Source organism: Ammospiza caudacuta, chromosome 4 (genome assembly GCF_027887145.1).
Source record: "Ammospiza caudacuta isolate bAmmCau1 chromosome 4, bAmmCau1.pri, whole genome shotgun sequence".
NCBI lineage: Eukaryota > Metazoa > Chordata > Aves > Passeriformes > Passerellidae > Ammospiza > Ammospiza caudacuta.
Window position 1 is genome coordinate 25,964,767 of NC_080596.1, and position 25,380 is coordinate 25,990,146.

At 51.5% G+C, this 25,380-nt stretch overlaps 2 protein-coding genes and 1 long non-coding RNA gene across 4 annotated transcripts; all 3 read left to right on the plus strand.

Annotated features, from left to right (window-relative positions):
- Positions 1-3,202: 3,202 nt before the first annotated feature.
- PPP2CB (protein phosphatase 2 catalytic subunit beta) lies at positions 3,203-11,512 on the plus strand. Its single transcript, XM_058804417.1, has 7 exons — positions 3,203-3,442; positions 7,714-7,923; positions 8,097-8,270; positions 8,483-8,572; positions 9,193-9,354; positions 10,166-10,284; positions 10,760-11,512. The coding sequence occupies exons 1-7, from the start codon at positions 3,341-3,343 to the stop codon at positions 10,830-10,832; spliced, it is 930 nt and encodes a 309-aa protein (XP_058660400.1). The 5' UTR covers positions 3,203-3,340; the 3' UTR covers positions 10,833-11,512.
- A 66-nt stretch (positions 11,513-11,578) lies between these two features.
- Positions 11,579-16,175, plus strand: GSR (glutathione-disulfide reductase). 2 transcript variants are annotated; one of them, XM_058803616.1, is made up of 13 exons: positions 11,579-11,736; positions 12,482-12,508; positions 12,744-12,832; positions 13,273-13,342; positions 13,486-13,633; positions 13,750-13,804; positions 13,890-13,989; positions 14,430-14,516; positions 14,704-14,865; positions 14,968-15,079; positions 15,161-15,292; positions 15,462-15,595; positions 15,718-16,173. In XM_058803616.1, the coding sequence occupies exons 1-13, from the start codon at positions 11,608-11,610 to the stop codon at positions 15,865-15,867; spliced, it is 1,395 nt and encodes a 464-aa protein (XP_058659599.1). In that variant the 5' UTR covers positions 11,579-11,607; the 3' UTR covers positions 15,868-16,173. The 2 variants fall into 2 exon arrangements, with proteins under 2 accessions (XP_058659599.1, XP_058659600.1); XM_058803617.1 differs by lacking the exons at positions 14,430-14,516; positions 14,704-14,865 and having other exon boundaries at positions 15,718-16,175.
- A 5,282-nt stretch (positions 16,176-21,457) lies between these two features.
- LOC131557170 (uncharacterized) lies at positions 21,458-23,492 on the plus strand. Its single transcript, XR_009274698.1, has 3 exons — positions 21,458-21,900; positions 22,513-22,717; positions 23,433-23,492. It is a non-coding gene; the product is annotated as an uncharacterized LOC131557170 (long non-coding RNA).
- Positions 23,493-25,380: the final 1,888 nt, after the last annotated feature.

A 25,380-nucleotide genomic window follows, 5' to 3' on the forward strand; every position in this document is an offset into this window, starting at 1 on the left:
TTGCTAACACATTTTTTCAGGGTGAGGCATTTCCGACGGCAGTGTTTTGCATTTGGGAACGGAGGGATTTACGGCCGCGAGCTGCGGGCACCGCCGGCTCTTCCTGCACATCGCATTAGCGAGACGCTGGCATCAGTCACCGGAGCCGGCGCGGCGGAAGGCAGTGCCCTCCGAAGGCTGCAAACCCGATTTGCACATGCGTTTCCAGGGAAGTAATCAAATCAGCCGGCAGGCTCGATACAGGGAATAGGCTAATGTTCCAGATTCGCCTGCGTTTGCAAACAGAACCTGTTGCAAGGCTTGCAGGTTTTGAGGTTCCTCCCCCTCCCCAAAATAGCTGTTTGGGGATTAAAATTGTTCCAGGCTGCTGCAGGAGGACATTTTTTATTCCCTGAAAGATGCAGCTGTGTCCGAGAGGAACATTTTGGGAGGATCCTTGTGAGGGTTTGGCTACTCTCCTTTCTTTCAGAATCCATCCCTGTGCATACATCACAGCAACAGAGTCCATTTTCAGAGATTCATCCCCCTTCTCCTGGCAGCATTCTCCCTCTCTTTGCCTCTTTCCTCCCCTCTGACTTCTTCCTGGCTTTTGTTCCCAGTTTACCAAGATGTTGTAATGTTCCCTGCTGCTCCTCACAGTGCTGCCCATGGGGATAGATGCCATCACGGGAAGGAGGGAGACAAATTCTGTGGGGAAACCCTGGGAGAAAGAATCCAGGCTTCCACAGAGGCTGCTGCCAGGTAGGTTTGCCTCCCATGCACTACAAAAATGCTGTGTCTGCACCCCAAAATGTGTTTTAGGGATCTGTATCCTCGTGCCACTGGGAGGTCCAGTGCTCCCCTGCACCCTCACAGGAGGGTCAGGGGCCCTTGGTGCAGCTCCCACTGGGTTTGTGCACCCTCATCTGCTGGCAGAAGGAAGAACTTTACTGATTTATTTCATTTATTCACTGTGGGGTGGGTTTTTTATCCTCTCTAAAACACAGGAGTCCAGCACCCTTTGGGAAGCAGTGGATAAGCCCAGGCAATGCCTTCCATAGGCATTGCTGTTTCTCCTGTGTTCTGTATCGCACTCTAAAAAAACGAGTTTCAGTGGAAAAATCACAAGAATAAGAAAGCAAGTTATCCCATGGGGGAGTTTAATGTTACACAGCCAACAGTAATGTATTTTTTAATAAAATGGCCTTTTATGCCACTTTACCAGCATTGCCTTTTTAGAAGGTTCTAGCAGAGAAATGAAGAGATTTTTAGAGAAGGTGGTGGAAAATCCTGCCTTCATTAATTCCCTCTGGGTGAGGCTTGTCAGTTTTCCCTGCCAGGGAGCCTGATGAATGTCCCCACTGCTGCTGGGAGACTCTGCAGGCTCCATCCCTGCCACTCCTTTGCAGGAAAATCCCCAGCTGATGCCACGAGCTGCCTCTTTCCAGCAAACCACGTCCTGTTGCTCTGGGGATGCTCCTGGCTCAGGCTGTGGGGTTTTGCCAGAGCTTTGCTAAGGATCTGCCATTGGATCGATACCTCAAAACCTCTTTATTCCTGACAGGGAGCCAAGAGAAATATCTCAGAAAATACCTTTCCATTTAAGCTTCCCCTATTAAACATTTTAATGGTGGCAAGGAATCAGTAAATAGAAACTTAGCACCACAGCATGCATGTCCATGTGGGCTTTGTTTGCTCAAGTTAAATCACGAGGAAACCCCCAGAAACTGAAAGATGGGATAAAAGTTGCTTTTGGTTAAAGGCTGACCTCCTGAGGCTCAGGATGCCCTTTTTTGGGTCATTTTGGACAAGGCAGGGGTGTTTTTTATTGGGGGTGCTGGATGCCCTTTTTTGGGTCATTTTGGACAAGGCAGGGGTGTTTTTTATTGGGGGTGCTGGATGCCCTTTTTTGGGTCATTTTGGACAAGTCAGGGGTGATTTTTATTGGGGGTGCTGGATGTCCTTTTTTGGGTCATTTTGGACAAGTCAGGGGTGACTTTTATTGAGGGTGCTGCTCTCCTGTATGCTTCGGACTGGGAAGATTTATTGTTCCCTGCCACAAGGCTGGGTTTGCCTTATTCCATGGCTGTTCTGTGCTGCAGTGTCACAAACATGGGCAATATGGTCAGAAATGATCTTCTGGAAAACAAATCAAACATCCAGAGGAGTGTGAACCCTTCCTGGCAGCTATCTTTACTGGGAACTGGACTGGCGAGCAATTGTCATCTATAACAGTAGACACAAGGTTGTGTTTTATGTAAACTGCTCTCTTTTACTTTGCTAGGTGGTTTTAGTTAGAAAATTTACTTCAGGGATGTGATGTTGTGAATACTTTCATTTTTTTTCCCCTCAGTTCAGGGTGAATTCCTTAAATCTGTCTGCTTTACCCAGCGGAGATGAAGGGAACTGTGACTAGCACGAGTGCTTCTGGTTGGACAGCCTGAGCAGCTCCTCAGCAAAGCTCAGCCTTCCCATCTGGCATGAACAAACACACCTCATGGACTTGATCTACCTTGTCCTGCTAAAAATCCCAGGGAAATTTCCCCTCAGAGGTCTCCCAAAATCCCAGTTCTTGCTCTGTGGACACTCCAGATTGTGGCAGTGTCACACCCTCAGTTGTTGCATCTCTGTCATGATATTGCTGCTCCATTTGGCTACAGGGGAGACAGCAGAACGAGTTCAAAGGAGAGAAATAAACAGTACTAGGTAGGAATTCGTGCAGGTCTGTCACACTTTAAAGCTGAGGGCAAGGTGACTACAGTGCCAGATTGTAAGTAAATATATTAATTTTACTGTTTATATTCACTGATCGTGTATCATATTTGGCACATCATCGTACACGTGATGAAACAAAAAAACCCCTCCAGTTGTGATTATTGTCCCACAGTATTTCACGGGAATACGGCGAAAGGAATGAACACCGCACATTCACTGAGGGGCAGACAGGGACTGTTACATTCCCAAGCCCTGCTGTCAATGCTTGCGACTCGACACGCACAGCGAGCGCAAACGCGTGTGAGGTTATCCTTTTTCCTTAGAGAGAAGGGAGCAGTTAATTCCTTTTTCCTCCGCCGAGTGCAGCCGCCATAGCCTCACGCAGCCGTGAAGGGGGGCGGGGCCGAGCGGAGGGGCGTGACCAGCGGGAGGGGCGTGGCTCTGAGGCCGACTCAGCGCGCCGGAAGCGTCGGCGCGCGGCGCGCGCGGCCGTGGGCGTGGCCGGAATTGCGCAGCAGCCGCGGCAGGCGGGGGGCGCCGCCATTACGCGGAGCGGAGCAGACCCGAGCGGGCCGCGCGTCCCCGGCCGCCGCCGGCACCCACAGGCGGGCCCGGGCCTCGGGGGGCCCGCCCGGCCCCCCTCGCCATGGAGGAGAAGGGCTTCGCCAAGGAGCTGGACCAGTGGATCGAGCAGCTGAACGAGTGCCGGCAGCTGAGCGAGAGCCAGGTCCGCAGCCTGTGCGAGAAGGTGAGTGCGGGGCCCGGACGTTGGCAGGGCGGGACGGGGCCCGCGGTGTGTCCGGCGTTGGCAGACGGGCTTGCGGCCGGGGCGTATTGGGCTCTGGGGGGCGGCGTGCTGCCTGTGGAGCACCGGGCCTGGCGAGGGCGGGTGGTGCCCGCGGGATATCGGGCTTTGGGAGGCGGGGATGCGCCTGGCGGGATATCGGCACTGGGAAAGCGGCTGGTGCCGGTGGTTTTGGGGTGAGCGGGATGGTGCCTGTGAAGTATCCGCCACTGGATGCCTGGAGCGGTTTCTGTGAGATTGGCGTGGCCAGGTCGGTGTCTCTGGAGTATCCAGCGCTGGGACACCGGCGTGGTGCCAGAGGGGTACCCGGCGTACCGCACAACATGGAGGAGCCCCGCGCTGAAAAATCGACCCCCACTCAGTGACGAAACCCACTGGCTTCGAGGTGGGACCTCGGGAAGCAGAGATGAGACCCAGAGAGGCTCCCCGCCCGCTGAGAGGACCAAAATAGAAAGAGGAATGGTTGGGTAAAGGACACTGTTGGCTGTTCTGGACAGGCCTTGGCAAACCGTGCTCGGGTTTGTTTAGTGGGGAATGGGAAAAGCCTTTTTTTCCCATCAGGAGAAAGGTCCTCAGACCTGTGCTGGGTATTGTCTGAGTAGTCTCTCAACGCTGCAGTCTGTGACCAAGGGAAGATTTTCCTTGCCATATTCTTCCAGCAGTGATCCTAGCACTCCTTAACGCCCAGACAGCTTCTGTTTCCTTCCCTTCTTTTTCATTTTTTCAGTCCCATGCTAGGGCTGTCTGTTTGTTTTTTGACTCTTTCTCCAGAGCTCCCTCAGTTGTGAGGGAGCTGTGGCTGTTCGGGAAGCTGGAGTAGTGGCTGCTGTGTTTTGGGAAGCAGATTATGGCTGGACACACAGGAAATAGGGAGAAGCTGGGTGGGAGAGCTCAGCTGGAGGTGGGGAGGGTGTTTGTCCTTCAGGAGGCAGATGACAGGGAAGTGTGTCATCTGTCACAGCACCTCGTTCTTCCAGGCTGCTGGAAACTGATGGAAACGACTGGGGCATGAAGGAAACGCTGTGCCCTGCACTGATTTGGCTTAAGTTTTGGGGAGTGGTTGTGTCACCCAGGAGAGGAGCTTACAAAAACCTCTGGGTGTGCAGCCCTGCCACAAAGCTGGTTTAGTTGGTTTCCTTGAAATTATATTCGGAGAAATCCTCTTCTCCCGAACACTTTGTAGCACTCTTGTGTTTGGAACTGATTTCAGAGGGGCCCAGTGCAGTAGTGCCTTTTGCCTCAGGTTTCAGTGTGTGGGTGAACTGAGTACTAAAACAAAAAATCAAAATGAAGTGGGGGGAAAAAATCTAGAAAAATCCGAGAGTTATTTGTGTGGGTCGTTCTTGGTTTACGTACTGGCATAGTGGGCAGTGATGAGGGAGGAATTGGATGCAGTGGAGGTGTGCCTAGTGACTGTGTACGCTTAAAAGTTGTTGAAATTTGCAGCTGTGGAAGTGGCGTTCTGTCCTCACCTGCCCAGTGGTAACCTCGTTAGGGAGCTGATCTGCCCCTGTGGCTCATACAGGGGTGAGGCGAGGGAGGTGCTGTTCCTCACTGTGATAATGTTGTTCCTATTCTGTTGGTGTTCACAATGGAAATTAGCTCAAACCCCACAGAAATTCAGAGGCTGATAGAAAGATTAATTCCGGTCACTGCTGGAGCACACAGGTGGGGGAGTTGAGAGCCACCCTGCTTAATCCAGGTTTTTCACCAAGATGGTGAAATGGGCTATGGAGGAAGGCAGGGAAAAGGCTGTCTCCTGAGTTAAACAAACAGCCATCCATGGCCATCCCTCTCCTTGCAGCTTTTCTCTCCTCTCCTGGTTCTTGGGATGTGTAAGAGGGGACACGGTCCCGTTGCAGGCAATTCCTTGTGCTGTGTTGTGGCTGGCAGTGTTTTGTCTCTCTGTTGGTGCTGCTGGTTCAGGAGCCTCTGGGAGCACCTGGGCGCCTTGGCAGAGGCTCTGGGTGTCCCCTACTGCCTCATTCCTGAAGGGTGACACAGGTCCATCCCTCCCATCCCTCTGACTCCCATCCCACTTGGCTGGTTCTCCTTCCAGCCAAGCTCCCTGAGGTTCAATATCCTCAGCCCACTTGGTGGTACAGTAGTTTGGACTGTGGACATTGGTGGGTTTGAGGTTCAGGTGAATTTTGATCCCAAACTCCATGCCTGGCTTTGGATTCCCAGAGAACAAGCCTCTATCGGTCAGACCAAGCTGAGGCAATGAATCCTCCAGAAGGAAAGGAGTTTTTCTTTTCTCCAAGGCTCTTGAGAAGCACCCAAGAAGTTGAGGTGATGGGCAAGCTCACAGCCAGCAAATGGGCTGCTCCTCAGAGGCTCTCTGAGCACAGACAGGCAGCCATTGGTTTGGTTTATTTAATACAAGGGAGGTTTATTTAATAAAAACACCTAAAAGCTGCTGCTTTTTATCCTGACCTGGATATGGTTTTCATCCAGCGCAAGTGGGACAGATGCACAGGAAGCTGATACCATTAGTCACTGTTTTCTGCAACAAAGGTAGCTAAATTTTGACTTCTAAGTCATAGTTATTTATTAGCCTCCTGGATTAAGTGAGTGCTGATGATGCCAGGCAGCCTGCTTGCATCAGAGGTTTTCATTTTTACTTTGTAATAGTGCTCTTTATTTTAAGTCATTTGATAGCAGTGTTCACACTGCAGGCAGTTAGTCACTGCTTTTCTGGGGTGTTTTTATTGATGCTGAGCATTTTGAGAGTCTTGTTCTGCATTAGAAAATGATCACGTAAGGGCAAACTGGGGCTCCCCAGCCTGATGTAAACGAGCTCTGCAGAGTTCTGATGACAGCCTGGATGTGTCCACGTGTACCTATGAGTGTCCTGCCCACAGGGTGAGCTAAAATGGGTGCAGGGGAACAGCTGCTTGGCAGCACAAGGAGTCGCTCCTGTCACCTGCTAGCTCCTCCTTCCTCATCAGGGGAAACTTCTGGGTTCTCCTGGCACTGACATTTCAGTTTGTGGGCTGGCCCCCCTTCCTGGGATAGGTTTGAAGGGAGCCTGTTTGCCCTGTTCCTGTGGAAAAGGAGCCCTGCTGAGCTCCAGCTTGGAACGAACCCCTGCCTGTTGCTTTGTGCAGCAGCCAGAGCACAGGGAGCAGCTGTTTTGTGGGTTTATATTTGTCTCTCCCAGAGGGTGGAAGCTCTCCGAAGGTGCTGTAAATGCTTTTAAAGACATGTGAGCAGAATCTGAGTGCTACTACTGCACTCACGTACAACATGTTCAGCAGTTCCCAGGCACAGCCCATCTCAGCAAGTCCATGGGCAGGAGGTCACTTTAAGGACCCCTCAGGTTAGGTTCTGTGCAGAGAGCATGCTGGATGCAGTCCAAACTGTCCAAACTGCTTGGGGTGTAGTTATTCCTTCCAGATACATGTTTTTCTGAAGAGAGGCAAGGCAGAAAACATTGGAATGGGAATGCAGATGTCCTCAGAGGGTATCCTTGGGAAGCAGCTCCCTTCTGGCAGCACAGGGTGAGCCTTTGCTCATCCTGAGCTAAGGGATATGGCAAGGAATACCCAGATCATCACCTGCCTGTGACTGCTCAGTGCTGGTGATCTTCCAGCCCTTTTGTTTGGATCAGATGGAGCCATCCTGTGGGTGTTCCCTGTGCCTCAGATGTGCCAGGAGCGCTGATCAGCATCAGTCAGTGAGCTGCAGGCAGCACAACAAACTTGGTATTTGATAAGGATAATGAGGTGGTGCAGATAGGCTACATGGCATGGTTGTAATTAGCAGAGGAACTGCTGGGTGTGGAAGAAGAGATGACTAAATCCAGGGATGCCATCCCTCCATCTGTGGTGGTTTTGTTGCCAGCTGGGTACAGCCAGGGAAGCTGGTTGTGGCTCCATATGTTCCAATTGCCTCTGTCTTTGCTTTCCAGTTGTATGTGACTCGCCTGTAGAAGTTGCTGAACTGTTGTGCTTGGAAGAGGATTGGAATTTTGGTGGGCAAAATGTGCCCTGGGCAAGGAAATCTAGCCTTGCTGTAGTAAACCTGCTCATCCCCCTGCACTGGGATTTGGGAAGCATCCCTTGTCTGTGCTCACCCACCAGACTCTTTTCCAGTGGTCATCTTGGGCTGTGGGGATGTCACCAGTTTCCTGTGGGAATGCAGCAGAATAACATCACCTGCCTCTGGAGGAGCTTCCTCCTTTTGTGTCCTAAATGTGCTTTCCTTGCCAGGCTAAGGAAATTCTTACCAAGGAATCCAATGTGCAAGAGGTACGCTGCCCCGTCACCGTCTGCGGGGATGTCCACGGGCAGTTCCACGACCTCATGGAGCTCTTCAGGATCGGTGGCAAGTCTCCAGACACAAACTACCTGTTCATGGGAGACTACGTGGACAGAGGCTATTACTCAGTGGAGACAGTGACTCTACTGGTGGCGCTGAAGGTACGGCTTGGGAGACTGGGGATAGGACCTGGGAGCCATTTTCTCCTCCCGGTGACGCTGCCGTTGGCTCGGGCATGACAGGTGTAAATGGATCCGTGCTGGGCTGCTGTGGGTGATATTCCATCACTCCTTGTTTCCATGCCTCTGCTAAGGGAGGTTCTGTCCGCCCCCAGGTGCGGTACCCAGAGCGCATCACGATCCTGAGGGGCAACCACGAGAGCAGGCAAATCACCCAGGTGTACGGCTTCTACGACGAGTGCCTGCGCAAGTACGGCAATGCCAACGTCTGGAAGTACTTCACAGACCTGTTTGATTACCTGCCTCTCACAGCTCTAGTAGATGGCCAGGTGAGTGTGGTGTGAGGAAAAGCCTCCCTTCCCTCCCTTTCTGCAGGCTGTGTTGTGTGACATCCAGAGGAGCAGTCCCAGACAAGCTCCTGTAACTTGTGATCCCAGGATAAGATGGCTGGGGTTGGGAATGAGTGTTAACAGAGTTAGACCCAGCTGGTTTGGAGGTCCTTGCTCCCACTTAATGGATTGCTCTTTTCTTTCTGGAACAGATATTCTGCCTCCATGGTGGCCTCTCTCCATCCATAGATACACTGGATCATATCAGGGCTCTGGACCGCCTGCAGGAAGTTCCACACGAGGTAACAGGATTCAGAAACTTAAATATCTGCTGGTGGAAAATGCAAATGTTTTCTCACGTTGCAGTCCATTTAGACATGTGATTACACATGGATTATGGCCTTTCCAGGAGCTAGAGCAGATGAACATTTGGGCAAAACACACATAAGTCAGTGTGCTTTGATTACAGCAGCCTGCATAAGGAGAGCTGTGGGGGTTTCACAGCTGTTTTCCCTTGAATCGTGGGATTTTTGGGCTTTCAATCTGACTCAAAGAGCAGGATTTGGCAGGGGAGGGTGTTTACTATCTTCAGCCTCCTCGCAGAGGTGGTTGTGAACTGACAGCCACCATGTGAAGCCACATTGTATCACCATCCTTCCTCCCCAGCTAGCCCAGCCTCCCTCCTGTGGTCTTGCACCGTGTTGCAGCTTCCTGGGGCATGAAATCTGAACTGAAATCCACCTTGGAGCTCCGGGGGCAGCTGGAAGTTTTGTTGGGAGTGGCTGGGGCTCACAGATGTGTGCTCAGTAAACTCTTCACGTGCCTTGCACTGAGCAGGATGTGCTGGCAGTCTTGCTGCTGTAAATAAAAAGTGTTTAAGCACCTTTCCAGTGGTCTGACAGAGAGCTCCTAATGTTCCCAGGGTCCGATGTGTGATCTGTTGTGGTCGGACCCGGATGACCGCGGCGGCTGGGGCATTTCCCCACGTGGTGCTGGCTACACCTTCGGGCAGGACATTTCAGAAACCTTCAACCACGCCAATGGTCTCACACTGGTCTCCCGCGCTCACCAGCTGGTCATGGAGGTAGGGCAAGCACTGCTAGCCAGGGCTTCCAACACCGGGGCCCATGGGGTCTGCTCTGGGACACCTTCCGCTCACAGGTTTGTTGGCACCTTTTACATAGGTCAATACCAAAGAGAGGCTTTAGTCACATGGAAACAACAAAATAAAGTGACGTGCTTTGACCTGCAGCCTAAATAAGGGGATGTTCTGGCCTTTCCAAGCAAATTGCCCCCTCCAAGTAAATTGCCAGAGGGGCTGTGTCACACCCTGTTTGTGGCAGGAATAATCTTTTTCCATGCTGGTTTGTTCTTGCTCAGACTGCTGCTACATCCAACAGCCTGTCCCATAGTGCTCAGCAGTCAGATGTGACAGGGATTATGCCATTTTTGGCTCTCTACAGGCTATTCTTGGATGTCTTGCTGGAAGAATTCCAGGTGGGTCAATGGAGCAGATGCCTTTTTAAAATCTAGTGCAGGTAGATCCCTTAAGCAGAACTGTGTGTCAGAAGTCAGTGGCATTCAGCAGGCAAATTGTCACTTGTGATGGAGGAAAGCTGAAGGCATCCCTAAAAATCCCAAGGCTTTTCAGTGGTGCAGTCCATAATTTACAAGTGAGGAGGGGATGATCTCCTGTAGGCTGCTTGAAGCTGGTTTTGTGAGGTACCTGCTGCTGCTTCTTGTGGTAAAGCATCTATTTTGAAATGAAACTAAGTCAGTTGGAAATACTTCAAGAAATCTGTATTTTCGCAAGTGCCTCAGAGAGTTTCAGGCCTGAAGAGGAACTTTGGAGGGGCTGAGGTTTAACAGAGACCTTTTGTATATTTCCCTGGCAGGGTTATAACTGGTGCCACGACCGGAATGTGGTGACCATCTTCAGTGCCCCCAATTACTGCTACCGCTGTGGGAACCAGGCTGCTATCATGGAACTAGATGACACTTTAAAATATTCCTTGTGAGTATGCTGCCTTGGGCTGGGCTCTCCTTCTAGCCACTCTGTGAGGAATGGCTGTTCATTCCCAAAGGGGTTCTTCCATGAAAAGCCAGCTCAGACCACTCTGGAATTAATGTGTGCTCTGCCTTAAAGTAAGCAGTGAGTTAAGCTCCTAAAAGCTTCTCTTCCTGGCGGTCTGGAGAATTGGAGCTTTTGCCCTTCAATCTCTTTATTGCCTAAGCTTGATGGAGAGAGTAAAAACACATGGCTTTATCTATTTGTTTTCATCTTTGGTAAGATGAAGGAGAGGGTCTGAATTGTGCTTTCAGCTGCTCACCTGAGAAAGTGGTGACAGGCTGCTGGGTTGCTGATGAGTTTTAACTCTTGTTTGGGGCTTGGAATGTTACGTGCAGCAGGAGAACAAGCCTGGTGTTTATCATGGCAGTGGAAAGTGACTTGTGGAGGAGGGTAAGTGATCCCTTTTTGTTTCCTGCAGCCTCCAGTTTGACCCAGCACCTCGTCGTGGAGAGCCTCATGTTACCCGTCGTACCCCAGACTACTTCCTATAAACCTCTCCCAACCTTTGTAGAAGGAAGTACACCTGGCATTTTAAAAAAGCAACAATATTTACATGTTTCTGTAAGAAATCAGGGTTCGTCTCAACTCAAATCCCCATCATGGACCAAAATGTGCCATACAGAGGACGAAGAGCATTTAGCACAACTTGAGACTGAATTCCTTACGACACTCTCTCTGTCCCATGCCCATCAGCCTGAAAGTCAGTTTGCCTGCTGTATTTGTAGTCATTGTTTTCCTTCTGGACTGTTCAGAGAGGAAAAGGTAACACTCTAACAACACTCATCTCCTCTGACGCTTCTTTGTACATTTTTAGTTCTAGTGTTTAACTGGCATGAATTAGAGTTTGTTTTCCAGGGAAGTGCACACTAACTTCATCCCCCACCACTCTTTATTTTATTGGAAAGACCGCTCAACTTAACTGGAGAAAGGAAGTGATTCCTGCTTGGGAGTACGTTGTCATAACCCAGATAAAAGCGTTCCCTTTTTAGCTCTATTCCCGTTCTGTGCTGATCCTGCCCCCTTTTTTTTTTAAATTGTTTTGGGGTATTTTCTTTATTTTGTTTTCTCTTTTGTTATTTCCCACCCCCACCCTTCCCCTCTGTATATTTGTCCTGGAAGTGCTTGCAATCCTCCTCGCTGTACCTGAACCAATAAACTCGCCGTTGTCAGCCCCAACATGTGGTGTCGTGCAGGGCCGGGCGGGACCGGGGCGGCACCGGGGGCGGTTCCGGGGCGGGGCGGCGGGGCCAGGCCGAGCCTGGAGCGATGGCGGCGGCCGCCTACGAGCTGCTGGTGCTGGGCGGCGGCTCCGGGGGGCTGGCGGGGGCCCGCCGGGCGGCCGAGCTCGGCGCCCGGGTCGCGCTGGTGGAGCCGCAGCGCCTCGGCGGCACCTGCGTGAGTCTCTTGGCGGTGCACCCGCACCCGGGGCGGGGAGGGACGCGGAAGGGGACGAGCGACGCGGGGCCGGTGCCCTCTCGCTGACCCCGGTGACTCAGGGATGGTGGCGGAACCCCCGGGGGGTCGCGGTGCGGGAAGTGGGAGAGGAGGAATCGCCCTCCCGGTGTCCGGGCGTTGTGCAAGGACCTGCCTTGTCAGGCTGAAGCAGGACGGATCCCAATCCCCCATCTCCACCAGCTTCTTTCCGGCAGTTTCCAAGCCGTTTGCAGGATGCCGATGGCTCCTGGATCCTGTGTAGCGCAACTGCAAGGCGGTAAAGCAGAACTCCAAAGCATGGTGAGCTGGTAACGAGCCAAAAAACAAACTGGTTCCTCAAGCAAGTGAGGGACAGGCTCTAATTTTATGCCCTAAATGCATTCTGCTGGGAAAATTAGCATATTAGAAGTGCAGGAAAAGGATGGCAAACACCTTTCTGCTAGTAAATAATTTTTACAGTCTGAATGGAAAAAATCCCCTTGTGTTTGAAGGCCCCACCTTCCATATCATCTTTCAAGGAAGTGAAAGAAAACGAGCAAACCGCAAGACCTTGAGCCTCCCAGGGCGGTTACACCCCTCTTTTTCCAGGAACCCCTAATCCTGCCTTTGTTTTCCGGAGCAGAGAGCTGGGATGTGGAATGCTCTCTGGAGTACAGCCTTGGGAAAACTGGGCCTTGACACTGAGACTTGTTCTTATTCCCTCCAGGTCAATGTTGGATGTGTGCCCAAAAAGGTGAGGCTGTTCTGCCACCGGCTCCAGTGGCGTGGGCTGGGTCTGCTGTAGGTGCCTGCCAAATTTTAGGGAGGTGCTGGCACAGGGTGTGGGGAGGAAGCAGGGCCTCAGAGGCTGTTGAGCCATCGGGCTGCTGTGGGCACTCCGGGCAGAGGTGGGGAATCAGGCAGCCTGGCAGGGGTTTTCCCAGAATGCCAGCAGTGCTCCTGAGCCAACCTGGGGTTTGTGTGGGCAGGTGATGTGGAACACGGCAGTGCACGCAGAGTTTGTCCACGACCATGCTGACTATGGCTTTGAAACTGCGGGTGTCAAGTTCAACTGGAGGTAAGAACAGGAACCAGTTGGGAATCAGCATCTTGCAGTGAGTGTCCCGCAGGGAGCATCGCACTGTCTACTGCCCAGGGGTTCCTGCCTGCTTCCAGGCTCCCTGGGCTGTGCAGAGCTGCTTACAGGGCCAGCTGTGTTTCAGAGAACAGGGAGCCAACCTGGCTCTGGGAAGGACAAACACAGGGAAGGCAGGCACAGAAATCTTGCTTTGGTGGGGAAAGGGTCATAGGGAGCCTCTTTATTTTATGGCATGGCTGTCCACATGCCAGAGGGATCGCGTTCACAGAATCACGGTTGGAAAAGACCTCTGAGGTCATCGAGTCTAACCTTTGACTGATCACCACCCTGTGAACTGGAGCATGGCACGGAGTGCAAGGTTCTTCCTGAGCTCTGAGCTTCACCTGCTGGCAGTGATGGCATTCCCTGCTCTGTTCCAGGACCATAAAGGAGAAGCGAGATGCCTACGTGCGGCGCCTCAATGACATCTATGAGAACAATGTGAAGAAGGTGAGCATGGGATGTGTTTATCTTGCAATCCCAGTGGCAGAAGTGATGGATTTTTGGCCACTTTTTCAGTCCTAATGGGTGTCCTCCGACTGTGGAAGCCCTGCCTCTATGCCGCTGTTAACCCCGTAACTGTAACCCCTAAGGCTCACATTAACATCATCCGGGGCTACGGCAAGTTTACCGCTGATCCCGAGCCAACCATCGAAGTGAACGGGAAAAAGTACACGGCTCCTCACATCCTTATAGCCACGGGAGGGCGCCCGGCTGTCCCTTCCGACAGCGAAATTCCTGGTGAGCCTGATGAAATCCCCCGGGCTCCCAGGCTGGGGAGAGGTCTGCCCAAGCAAAGCAGGCTTTGGGAGGGAAGGGGGACAGCTGAAGGGTGCCAAAGCATCTCTGCTTTGCAGGTGCCAGCCTGGGGATGACCAGTGACGGCTTCTTCGACCTGGAGGAGCTGCCCAGGTAAAGCGGGATCCATCTCCCGCAGCCACCGGCGCCATCTCCAGGTGGCTGCACACGGCGTGACGGCGTTGTCACTTCTCTGCAGGCGCAGCGTTGTCGTCGGGGCCGGCTACATCGCGGTGGAGATGGTGGGGATCCTCTCCACGCTGGGCTCCAAGTCCTCGCTGCTCATCCGCCACGACAAGGTAGTGCCACCCCCTGTCCCCAGCTGTGCTTCCCGCCCCACTGCCATACCCCAGCCCTGGTGGCCAGAGTGATTTCTGGCTGTCAGTTCCTGGTGAAGGAGGGTCTCAGTTGGCATGGGAGTAGTGATGCAGGGGATGGTGGCGTGGGAGCTATGCAGAGGATGGAGGGGACGTGTTTTAGCAGCACCCACCCACAAGCCCGGTGTTTCTGCAGCCATGCGTGTCACCACATCCATCCCCTTGAGCTTTATTTCAAGTCACAACTTGAAAAGAGGAAGAAACGAAAAGAAAATAATGGAGAAACAAACAGAAGTTTGTTAACCACAAGCATCCTAAACCGCTTGGGTTCCTGGGGCAGGGAAATGCCGGTGGAGGGGCTGCCAGGTGGTGCCTTTGCCTGCAGACCCTCACCTGACAGGGTTGGGGGGGTCCTTGCCCAGGTGCTGCGAACCTTTGACTCTCTGATCAGCTCCAACTGCACCCAGGAGCTGGAGAACACCGGGGTGGATGTCTGGAAGCACACACAGGTGGGAGAGCACAGAGCAGCCCCGTGCCTTGTCCCATCCCTCCTGCAGAGGCAGTGCTGGGAGAAAGCTGCCCTTTTGGGTGCTGCTTGCTGAGCCATGGTTTTGGCAACATCCCTGCTTCTGCAGCATGGCTGCTGTCTGTTGTTGCAAGGCAAAAGCCATCTGCACCTTCTCCTGCTGCCCTTAGGTTAAGAGGGTCACCAAGTCTCCGTGTGGGCTGCTGGATGTGACGGTGGCCTCGGTGGCACCCGGCCACAAGCCGACAGAGGCAGTGATCCGGGACGTGGACTGCCTACTGTGGGCCGTGGGGCGGGAGCCCAACTCTGACGGGCTGGGCCTGGAGCAAGTGGTGAGATTTGGGGTTGCCTTTGGTCTCCAGAGCCTGTCACAGGGGCCCCACAAGTCCTCCCATCCCTGCTGGAGCGTATGTGTCTGCTGTTTGCTATGGCAGGGCGTGCGGATGGACACCAAGGGCCACGTGGTGGTGGATGAATACCAGAACACCACCAGGAGAGGGATCTACGCCGTCGGGGATGTGTGTGGGAGAGCCCTCCTCACCCCAGGTACTGCAGCCCTGCCCCCTCCCCTGCTCAGCCCCGTGGTGCCACGTGGCTCAGAGTCCCTGTCTCTCTCTGTCCCTGCAGTGGCCATTGCAGCTGGTAGGAAGCTGGCCCACAGGCTCTTCGAGGGCAGGCAGGATTCCCGGCTGGACTACGAGAACATCCCCACGGTCGTCTTCAGCCACCCGCCCATCGGCACTGTGGGGCTCACCGAAGGTGGGGACACAGGGACACAGGGGCTGGGGACACTGCCTCAGAGCTGCTGCTTGCATACTGGAGATGCTTTGATCTCTAGCAAGTGAGCCTTGACCAAAGGGCTTTGACTGTTCTTTTGGCATGTCCCATGTGCATCCCTCTGACCCCTGTTCCGTGGCTTCTGCTGCAGAGGAGGCCATGGCCATACATGGGAAGGACAAGGTGAAGATCTACAACACATCCTTCACTCCCTTGTACCACGCTGTCACCCAGAGGAAGGTGAAGTGTGTCATGAAGCTGGTGTGCACTGGCAAGGAGGAGAAGGTGAGTGGGGGCAGCTGGGAACCATGGCTGGCTGTCCTCTTGTTCCCTTGTGGTCAGCTCTTGGGCTGGCATCCAGCTCCCCAAGCCTGGGTCCCACCTGGCCTCTCGTTTCTCCTCCAAAGGTGGTGGGATTGCACATGCAAGGGCTGGGCTGTGACGAAATGCTGCAGGGCTTTGCCGTGGCCATCAAAATGGGGGCCACCAAGGCCGACCTGGACAACACCGTAGCCATTCACCCCACTTCTGCTGAGGAGCTGGTGACGCTGCGCTGAGCCTGCGGGCACCGACACCCCGGGGATGGTGGCAAAAATGTTTCACGTGTTTGCAAAAGTGCCTTACTGATGGGCGGGTGCCTGGAGGGTGTGTCTGTAGGGTGGGTGTGGCTTGCTGTGCAGCGGGAAGTAAACACGCTGATGCTGGCCGGTCTCTGCCCTTTGCTCTCTGGTGCCCGTCTCCCGCCGTGCCCAGCCGTGCAGGGCGCTGGCATGGCCCATGGATGTGGTTTGGGAGAAGGCTGGCAGTGGTCAGATTCCTCTTCTGCAATCCCTGGCCCTGGGGCTGGGCAGGGAGCAGCAGGAAGAGTAGGACTCGGGGGTCCTTGGGGTGTTCATGGGTGCTGGGGTATCCTGGATGGGCTCCATCCTCCTCTTTATCTCATGTCCCAACACCACTGGCTCTCCAGCCTATCCTGACATCTCAGGGGGAGTTCAGGCTGGGGTTTCAGGGACCAAATTCCCTGTTTCCAGCCCCATTTCCAGCAGCTGGAAGCTCCAGACCCAGCTGGGAAAGAAGAGGCCTGAGTGGGGTTTTGGGGATCAGAATGGGGCTCCCTGTGGTGAGCCTGGGCCAGGCACCTTCATGTCCTGGAAACAGGGACTGAGGCCTGGGTTTGGGGGGCAACAGGCTCATTTGGCCAGTTTTATGGTCCTGTAATAAATAAATCAGGCATTTTCTTTGGCTCAGAAATGAGGCAAGTCCCACGTTGCTGGCACTTGGAGCCAAGGCCGTGCGGGCAGTCTCAGGGCTGTGAAACAGACTCCAGCCCTATTTGGGGAGTGTGAGTGGGGGCTCATCCAGGCACTTTAAGGCTTTGACCAGAGAGCCCAAATCCTGTATTTAAAATCAGAGAGCCCAAACCCTGCGTTTGGGGGCTCAGGGCACACCCCAGACTGGTGAGACATGGCAGGAGCCGGGGTGGAGCGGGGCAGCCCCGGGCTGCGGAGTGGGCTCAAGTGTGCAGAGTGGAACTGGGAGCATTTGCACCCCGGGAGTTGCTCCCCTTCCTTTTCTCTCCATGCCCCTCTATCACCCAGATGCTGTTTGCAAGTAAAAAATAGAAATTATGCCACGGACAAAAGCATTGACAGCAGAACTGGATATACCTGGGCAGTGTGAGCAGTCTGTGGAAGTCAAACCAGTGACCACACAGAGGGATTTTAAATCAGATACTTGCAGGTTTCATTTCACAGGAACTCAAATTTTTTTGGCACCTCTTGCTTACATGTTTCCCTGTTGGAAGAGATCAGTTAGTCTTTTTAATGACCAGATTAGCCAGCACAGGGGAAAACAACCAGCATTCCCTGAATACCTCCATCACTTCCATATCCATCTGCAATCAGGGGCCAATGGACAGCAGCGTGCCCTGAACAGGCTCTGAGGTGGGACTGGATGATCCTTGAGGTCCAAACCAAACCGTTTTGGAGTTCCATGGACAGTTCCATGAGCTCTCCTCGAGTTTATTTCGCATCCTGTCCTTCCTTCTGCTCCCAGCAGATGGAGCCGCCGGCCTTCCAAACAGATGGAAGCGTCCTGGGACACGGATCGGCCCTGCCGCTCACGGAACCGTTTTTAAAACTAAAAGGACAATATTCTGCAATGAATCCGTGATGAGGATTCCATGCTGATGTTCCACGGGGAATGGGGGAAGCAAAAAGCGATTCCCTGCAAGCCTCAGTTCCCTGCAAGTCTCACTTCCCTGCGATGTGGATATTTTGTTGCTTCCATGAGTAACACTTGTTCATCTGAAGCTGGTTGGATTACAAAGGGAACTCGCCGCCTTTTGGGCTTCCAGGCAGAGGGAATGTGAATATAGGGAAGTGATGGGGAGACAGAACTGCAGCAGTGTGTGTGTGTGCAGGGAGAGCTGGGGTAGGAATTCTAGACAAAATCTTCTTACCTGTATGCAGGATCCTCTCTTGGTCTGAGGTTTCTCTGTGGCTTTTTAGTGCATCCAGCTCCAGGCTCCCAGTCCAACATCCTGGATTCTGGGATTCCATCTGCTGCATCACACAGGGCAAAACTGCCCTCACTGCAGTGTCTGTGTGTGGCTGGAGCTTCTCAGCCTCCATTTACAGCATGTGATGATGCCACACAGAGTTGTTATAATTCCAGCTGAGTTATGCTGGAAAAGAATTTGTTGGTTTCAATTGATATTGGGATATTTGCTTGTTCTCTCAAATTTAAATGATTTGTTGAAGGATTAATTTTTAAAGTATGCCAGGAATCAAAAGGGGAGTGTAAAAATAGAGAATTTATTCTTATTAAGGAATTATTCCTACGTCTATGAAATCATTAGTTGGAAGCCTGTTCTCTTAGAATCTGTCCTTGGGATGCTGCTTTTCTTTCCAGAAAAACCTGATGCAGAGGCAGGTAAGGCAGGACCTGTCATTTCACCATTTCAACTACAGGGGCCACCTGGTTTCACCTGGGCCACACAGACTGTTGTTTTGGGTTTTTTTCCCCCTGAGTTCCTGATGTAAAAGCTGGAATCTCTGGAGAGCCTGGGCCTGAATGCTGGAGCTCAGCAGGTAGGAGCAGAGTCTGGGAGATGCCACTGTGCTGGGAGCACTCGGAGCTCTGGGGGAATCTGGGTTCTGATGGATGGGGGGTGGCAGGGGTGGCACCTGCAGAGGTAGCTGTGACTTCCTGACCCTTGGAATGAGCTTCCCAAGGCCGAGGGATGCCTCAAGCAGAGCAGGGAGGCTCTGCAATGGAACATAGCCCAGAAACTCTTCCAGCCGGGCACCCCCAAAGCCCCGGGGCTTGGCACCTGGCTTTGGGCTGGGCTCCCTCCTTCCTCCTGTCCCTCCTCCCTGCCTGAGGCAGGAGCCGCAGGGCTGCGGGAGCGGGGGCTGCAGCCTCGCCTCGCTGCTGCCTGCGGAGCCGGCGGGGGAGCGGAAAGCGGTGTAGGTACCTGGGGGGATCGGGGTGGGGCTGCCTTCCCACGGGCAGGGCTGCTCCTGCCTCCCTGCTGCAGCTGGGAGCTGGGGAAAACCGCGGGAGCTCGGCGAGCAACAGGTCTGTGTGTGAGAGAGAGAGCTGGAATGCTGCTGCTGCCACTCCTGGAGGTGCCCTGGTTGGCAGGGGGCACAACACTGCCTGCCCTGGGATCCCGGTGATGCCAGGGACCTGCCGGCTGGGAACAGCCCCCCCTTGGGCTGCCCGGGGTGGGCAGGGCTGGGATAAGGAGCGGTTTGGGATGGAGATGGCAGCAGGTGCCCTTGAGCAGGTGCCCTTCAGCAGGTGCCCTTCAGCAGGTGCCTTTGGGGTTCCAGCCCCCGTGTTGCAGGAGGGCCTGGGCTGGGAGCTGGAGTGCTCTGCAGAATTCCAGAATTGGAGAAAGAAGATCCTGGGGCTGTTTGTTTTGTTTTGTTTTTTTTCTCAGTGATTAAGACAAGTTTTATTTTGCTCATTTTATGAGAAGACATAATTTTATTTTGCTCTTCTACTCTTCTATCAGTAGCAGGTACCTCCAGTAGGAGGAAAGTGTCTGGAGCTTGAAGTAATTCATGTTATCATTTAAATCTGAACCTTTCCAGGGGCTGCAAAGTCTGAAATGCAGTGAGATCAGTTTGGGGTGTTTTGCTGGGGAAAGGGGTGTAAACAAGTGTAACTCTGAGCATTTCCTGAGGCTGGTAGGTAAGATGGCACCTCATCCCAAAAGAACAGATCTGTGCTGCTGGGTTTTTTTCCAAAAGAAAATCCTAGCAAGGAAAACTTCCTTGCAGTCCTTGCTGTTTGGACTGCTGTGGGTTGCAGCTGTCATTTGCTGAGCAGAATTGGCTTCAACTGGAGTCAAACCAGGAGGTTTCCCAGGTAATCTCTCAGCGTGTCAAATTCCTGACGTCAATCAGAGGTACCTATCCGTGTTATCCAGGTAAGGCTTAGAATTTGGTGTTAATTAAAATTGAGTCACCGAGGCAGCAGCAAATGGAAATTCAAGAGCACTAAAAGGATTCAAATCCTCAGAGCAGGTCATGGGAAAAAAAAAATCAATGATTACCTAAAATGCCTGTGTGCATGTGGATGGTGATGTAAAGGGAGCAGTCAGAAGGTAGGAAGGTGCGGGGAGAGTTCAGCCCTTCCACAACCATCATCTTTCTGCAGAGGTGACAGTGCATTTAAACCTCTGCTGTCACCCTCACAGCCAGTTCTTCTCCTGTGCACTTATTTAAGACTAAAGGCATTGTCTCTGGGCAAATCCAGCATGGGCTGAGGTGGAGTGTTCAGGATCCAACCCCAGGGTGCTGCGCAGGGAGCTCACCTGTCCTGCCCTTGGGCCAGGCAGGCTGCTCTGCCCAGTTTCTAGTGAGACATAGTCCAATGTTCTGCAGCCCAGGAGCTTGGGTGGGGGGTGAGAGGGTGTTTATTGTGACAGGCTGTAAGTCACGGCGCCCTCACTGTGTGACCAGGTCGTGGGCTGTCTGCTCTCATGCCTGTCTCACAGAGGGCAATGGCACTTCTGTGCCAAAAGAGATGGAAATGAAACAATTCTGTGGCTCTGGCTGGTGCAAAGAACCCCCGTGGTGTGCTCTGTGCCTTGGGATAGGTTTGGATTTTCTGGTCTTTCACTTGGCAATGATTACAGGATCCTCTGTGCCCCCCATTTTGGGGGGACACAAACTGCCCACTGGCAGAGCTGTCTCCTGTACCTGCTGCATTAGCCCTCACTGGCTGATGGGGCCCTCAAACACTTCTGTTGTTTGCCAATCCTGTCCTCCACTGAGACTCTCTCATGATTGTCCCACTTTTCAGGGGTGTTTTTTACCTCTATCTACCTGCTCCCCAATTACTCCCCTCAGCTTCAGTGCCCAATGACAGGGCTGTCAGGGAGTGACTCGTGAGCGCAGGCTGAGCTGAAAGGTGCAATTTAGGAGGCTCATGTCCCATTTGTGGGGAATTTAGTGCTGCCAGGAGCCCAGCAGGGATCATTGATTTAGCTCTTCCTATAGATCAAACCCCAGCACTCACTGCTGAACTGCTGGAGCATCTCTCCAGGGAAAAAGCTGTGGCCAGTCCAGATATTCTGTGGGGTCCCTGCCCGGTTTCCAGTGATGGATGGGAAACTGCTACTGCATCCCAGGAGAACTTGAGTAATTTCCTACTGAAAGCTTTTAAAACAGGGACTTGCTTCCAAGGTAAGGCAGCTAAAATCCTATTGCTTGCCAGGCTTCTCAATAAAGTGGTGGCATAAGTGTGCCTGGGTGTGGAAATCTTACTTTAACCTGATTTCAGGGAGCAGTTGGCTGAGATTTTAGTTAAGATTTAAAACAGCCTGTGATGCATCAAATAAAAAATATATTTAGAAGCTTAAAGGTTGACTAAGCATGAAGTAAAGGGGGAAAAAAGGATTATAATGACAAGAAATAGGTAAGCAGCCTTGGTTCTAATGAAGCAGGGTGGAAATGATATATAAATATATATATATACACATATATATATATATATATATATATATATATATATGTATAAAAATACAGAGCCATTGCCAACTTGCTGTGAATGCCTCACCTGCCATTTGCATCTTCTGATTTACAGTTACAATTTGGCTTTGGAGTGAAAGGTTTTCTATTCCCAGCTCGAGTGGATGAGTAATCCACAGCTAAGTCTGCTGTTTATTCCAGTCATACTGCTGATAGCCTTGTTCTCCATCATTTGAAGTTTGAGATCTTTTAAAAAGAAACACCTATTTCAAAAAGCAATACCTACAAACTATTTCCTTTGGCCCCAGCTCAGCCTATGCAGATAAATGACTCCGAGGGAAGGATAAGCAGTTGAAGTTCATTGAGAGGAGATGTGTGTGCAGCTCTGAGATTGGCACATCTGCCTGGGATTGTCCATTTCAAAATGAGAAATTTGCTTCTCAAGGTGCACTTGTTTTTCTTTATGAAAATAAATGTCAGTAAGAAAGAATTATTTGATTGCAACTGGCTATTTTTAAGGGTGTATTTTCTTCCACAGCTCCTTTCTCCCAGCTGAAAACTTACTAGGATATTCGGGCTTATTTGGAGATGAACCACTCTGAGGTATGTCATATAAAATAGGATGGAAATATTGATGGATGAAAACATTAAATACTTAAAGAGTAAGTTCTATTACCTTAATTCACAAATATCCCCAGAGTCCCCAGCTCAAGCCCTGCATGGCCCAGACCCAACACCTCCTGCACCAGTCCCTGTGGAACTGGGAATGGGGGGTTTGGGGTGGCTGCAGCTCCCCCTTACTCTGGAAGAGAAGCCAAGAGGAGCCCAGAATCCCATGGGCTGTGCACAGGGTCCCTGTGGAACAGTATTTCAGGTTTTTAATCAGTGGCTCCCTTCCTGGTTCCCTATGGCAGAGGATGATCCATGAATTTCTCAGACACTCACAGACCAATGTCCTGTTCTTTTTGCCATCCTTCAGGGGCTGTGTTTTGCCCCTGGGAATTTCTCACTTTTCAGCAGACCAGGGATCATTTTCCAAAGTGGGAAACCTTGGGAACTGGGAGCCCTGGGAAGCCTCTGTTCTTGTGCCATTACTAAGCTCAGGACAAGGGAAGAACAAATTTTTTAGCACTTACCACACTGAATGTTCTTCATGGACAGCTACATGCTCCTGCTGTTCCTCCTATCTCTGAAGTCTCCTTATTTTTGTTTCAGCCTCAGAGGATCCTGTGAGGGTATTTCACACATAAAAATGAAGACATCAGGATGACAAACCCAGCAGGTTGTGCACAGGGGTGAGGCAGTGGTGGCTGCTCCAGGGGATTTCTTCCACGTGCCCAACATGAAAATAATGGCATCACTTCATAATGGCTTGGAACTGCTGCTCTAACGAGGGAAAGCTGAATGTCTCTACCCAGAGGTACACAATTGTCCTGGTCAGGCTGTGAGATGTTACATTGTGTATTTGTCCATGGAGGCTGTGTCTGAGATTCCAGCAGGGAATGAGCCTCCTGTGCTTGGGAACCCACTGTGGGTTGGGGCAGTTTTCACTCTGGGAGCCTCCCTCCCACTTTATTCCTTTGCAGATTTTCTCTGGTGTATTAAATGAAGGAGGGAGGCCTTGCTCTTATCAAGTTACCATGTGGAAGCAGATTGCTGTTATTCATCATCTTATACCAATTAGGTATTGCATAATTTTTTTTCTTTTCTTAGATGAAATGTCTTGTCCTCTGTGCCTCTCTCAATTATTTATCACTGCTTGTTTTAGCAGGCAAGGCCCCTGTGAAAACACAAGGCACTGGCTTAATTTCTCCTTCCAGCCAATCCTTCTGCCCCTCAGCTTCAGGATAATAGAAATCCATGGAGCTTTTCCATTTCCTGTCATCTGCAGTGTTTGCACAGCCACTTCCCTATGCCTGCACAGCCAAAATTTCATTAGTGCAACTGGGATGAGACTCAGCTCCAGTTTTGCCTCGAGGCTGTTTACAACTTCTTGTTTACCAGCTATGGACAGAAACTATTCCAGAGATCATTACTGAAGTGATTAGAAGCTGCTGCCTCACAGCACAGTGTCAGAAACCGAGAGAAAACACAAAATATGTATCCAAAATAACCATTATTCCTCCTGCTTTTAGTGTGATAAGGGACAGCCCTGTCATGGCGTGACCAAGAACTTCTGCCTCGGATCATCAGAGACCCCTGGAAAAGCCAAACTCCTGCAGGTAAGGGAGGAAAGGCACCTCTGGGGACAGCCCAGGGACAGCTGGGCATGGGGACTGGGAATGTGGTGGGAGCCTAAAGCCACCTTCTCCTGGCCACAGTGTCTCCCTAAAGCAGCTCCTCTGGGAAGCAAAAGATTATGGCAGAAAATTAGTGGGTAATAGCAATAATAATAGTAATGTGATGAAGAGCAGCAAAGGGAGCAACAGGAATGCTGCTTTTTAATGGAGAGACCATCTCCTGGGATTTATAAAGCCCAGCTCCAGGTCTGGGATTAAAGGAGCAGTGTAAACTCATGTTGTCAAACATCTGTGTTGGCATTCTGTCAGAGTTCCCCACCTTGAACCCAGGTTGGGGTGCAAGAGCACCAGAGCTGCTTACTTGAGGGATCAGGAAAATGGGCATTAAAGCTCTTCTCACAAGGCTGACTCTGAGCTCTGTCTGGGGAAAGCATTTGGCACATCAGACATCTCAATAAAATCACCTCCAATGATTTTGAAAGCATGTTGAGTAAAAACTAATCAAGATAAATAAGCCTTGGTCTGTAAGGACAGCCCCACAGAATGTACAACTATCCCTACCCTTGTTCAAACCAACAAGCAGCTGGTTTTTGGTGAGGGACTCCAGATTTTTGTCTCCCTGCCTGGCTGTGCAGGCATTTAATAAGTTTGTAAAATACAGACCCATTAAGACACTGCACTGCTGCTGATTTCTGAACAGGCATAAGAGAGCAGAACATGATGGGTTTTCACTGCTCTGCTTGTTCCAAACCTGAGGCACAGCAGAATAAATACTTTTTTTTTACTGCACTTGATTCTTGAGAGTAAAGCACTTGCAGAGGCTTTGCTGAGCTTTCATACAAGCTCATCAGGATTCAGATAACTTGTGCCTAAATTTAAATCCCATTTCTATTAAGAAATTTGGAGCATCTTGAAAGCACCTGTGCTCACACTTTAATTTCATTCCTGCTACCACCAATTCATTTTGCCCCCTGCTTCTTTAGGCATCCTCATCTGGGAGACAAAATATATGTGGAAAAGAGTTTGGAATGCTGCCTCCAAGTCAAGTTTGCTGCTTGGAAATGAACCCAGCTCTCTTGTAGCTCAGCATGTTTCAGACACAATGTGGTCCTTCTTGATTGCAGCCTTGGAGTTAGGTAGCTTGACTAACAGGGAGCAGGGAATTAAATCACCCAGCTGCACACAAAACCATGTCCATGACATGGGGCTGGATTTGAATACTTGCAGGCAGAAGGCTTGTGCCACTTGAGAAAGCTTTAATCCCTGTTTTTCAGTGCTGGAGTTAGTGACTTTTTAGTGATTATTGTTCGGCCTGTGGGATGAGGCTGGAGAGAGCGAGCAGAGGAGCAGCCTCGGGCTGGAGAAGGGCAAAGGGACCAACATGGTGTCACCAGGGCACCTGTGAGGAGCAGAATGGACACCTGGAGGCCACGTGGAGGTGAGGAGTGGATGGTTTGGGGCAAAGTGTGAGTTAATCTACAGGGAAATAAGTAGGGGATATTTAGGAGGGAAAAGCTGAGGTGATGAGCTCACCCACCCTGGCACAAGGTGTGTTTGCACAGGCTGGGGCCAGAGGTGAAGGTCAATCCAAAGCCAGCCCTGCTCAACCTCTAAATCCCAGGATAAGTTGTACAGGCTGCCCACTGAGGGATTAAAACTACATAAAAATGAAACCAAGAGCATTGATGAGATTGCTGGGAATCCCATTAGCTTGTTGTCAGAACTCCAAATACAGTTTTGAGCTTTGATGACAAGAATGCATTTCTTTATTTGGATTATCACTGTGTGGGATATGGGATTTATTTGGATTTTAAAGCTCTCATGGTGGCCCTGACACTGCTCA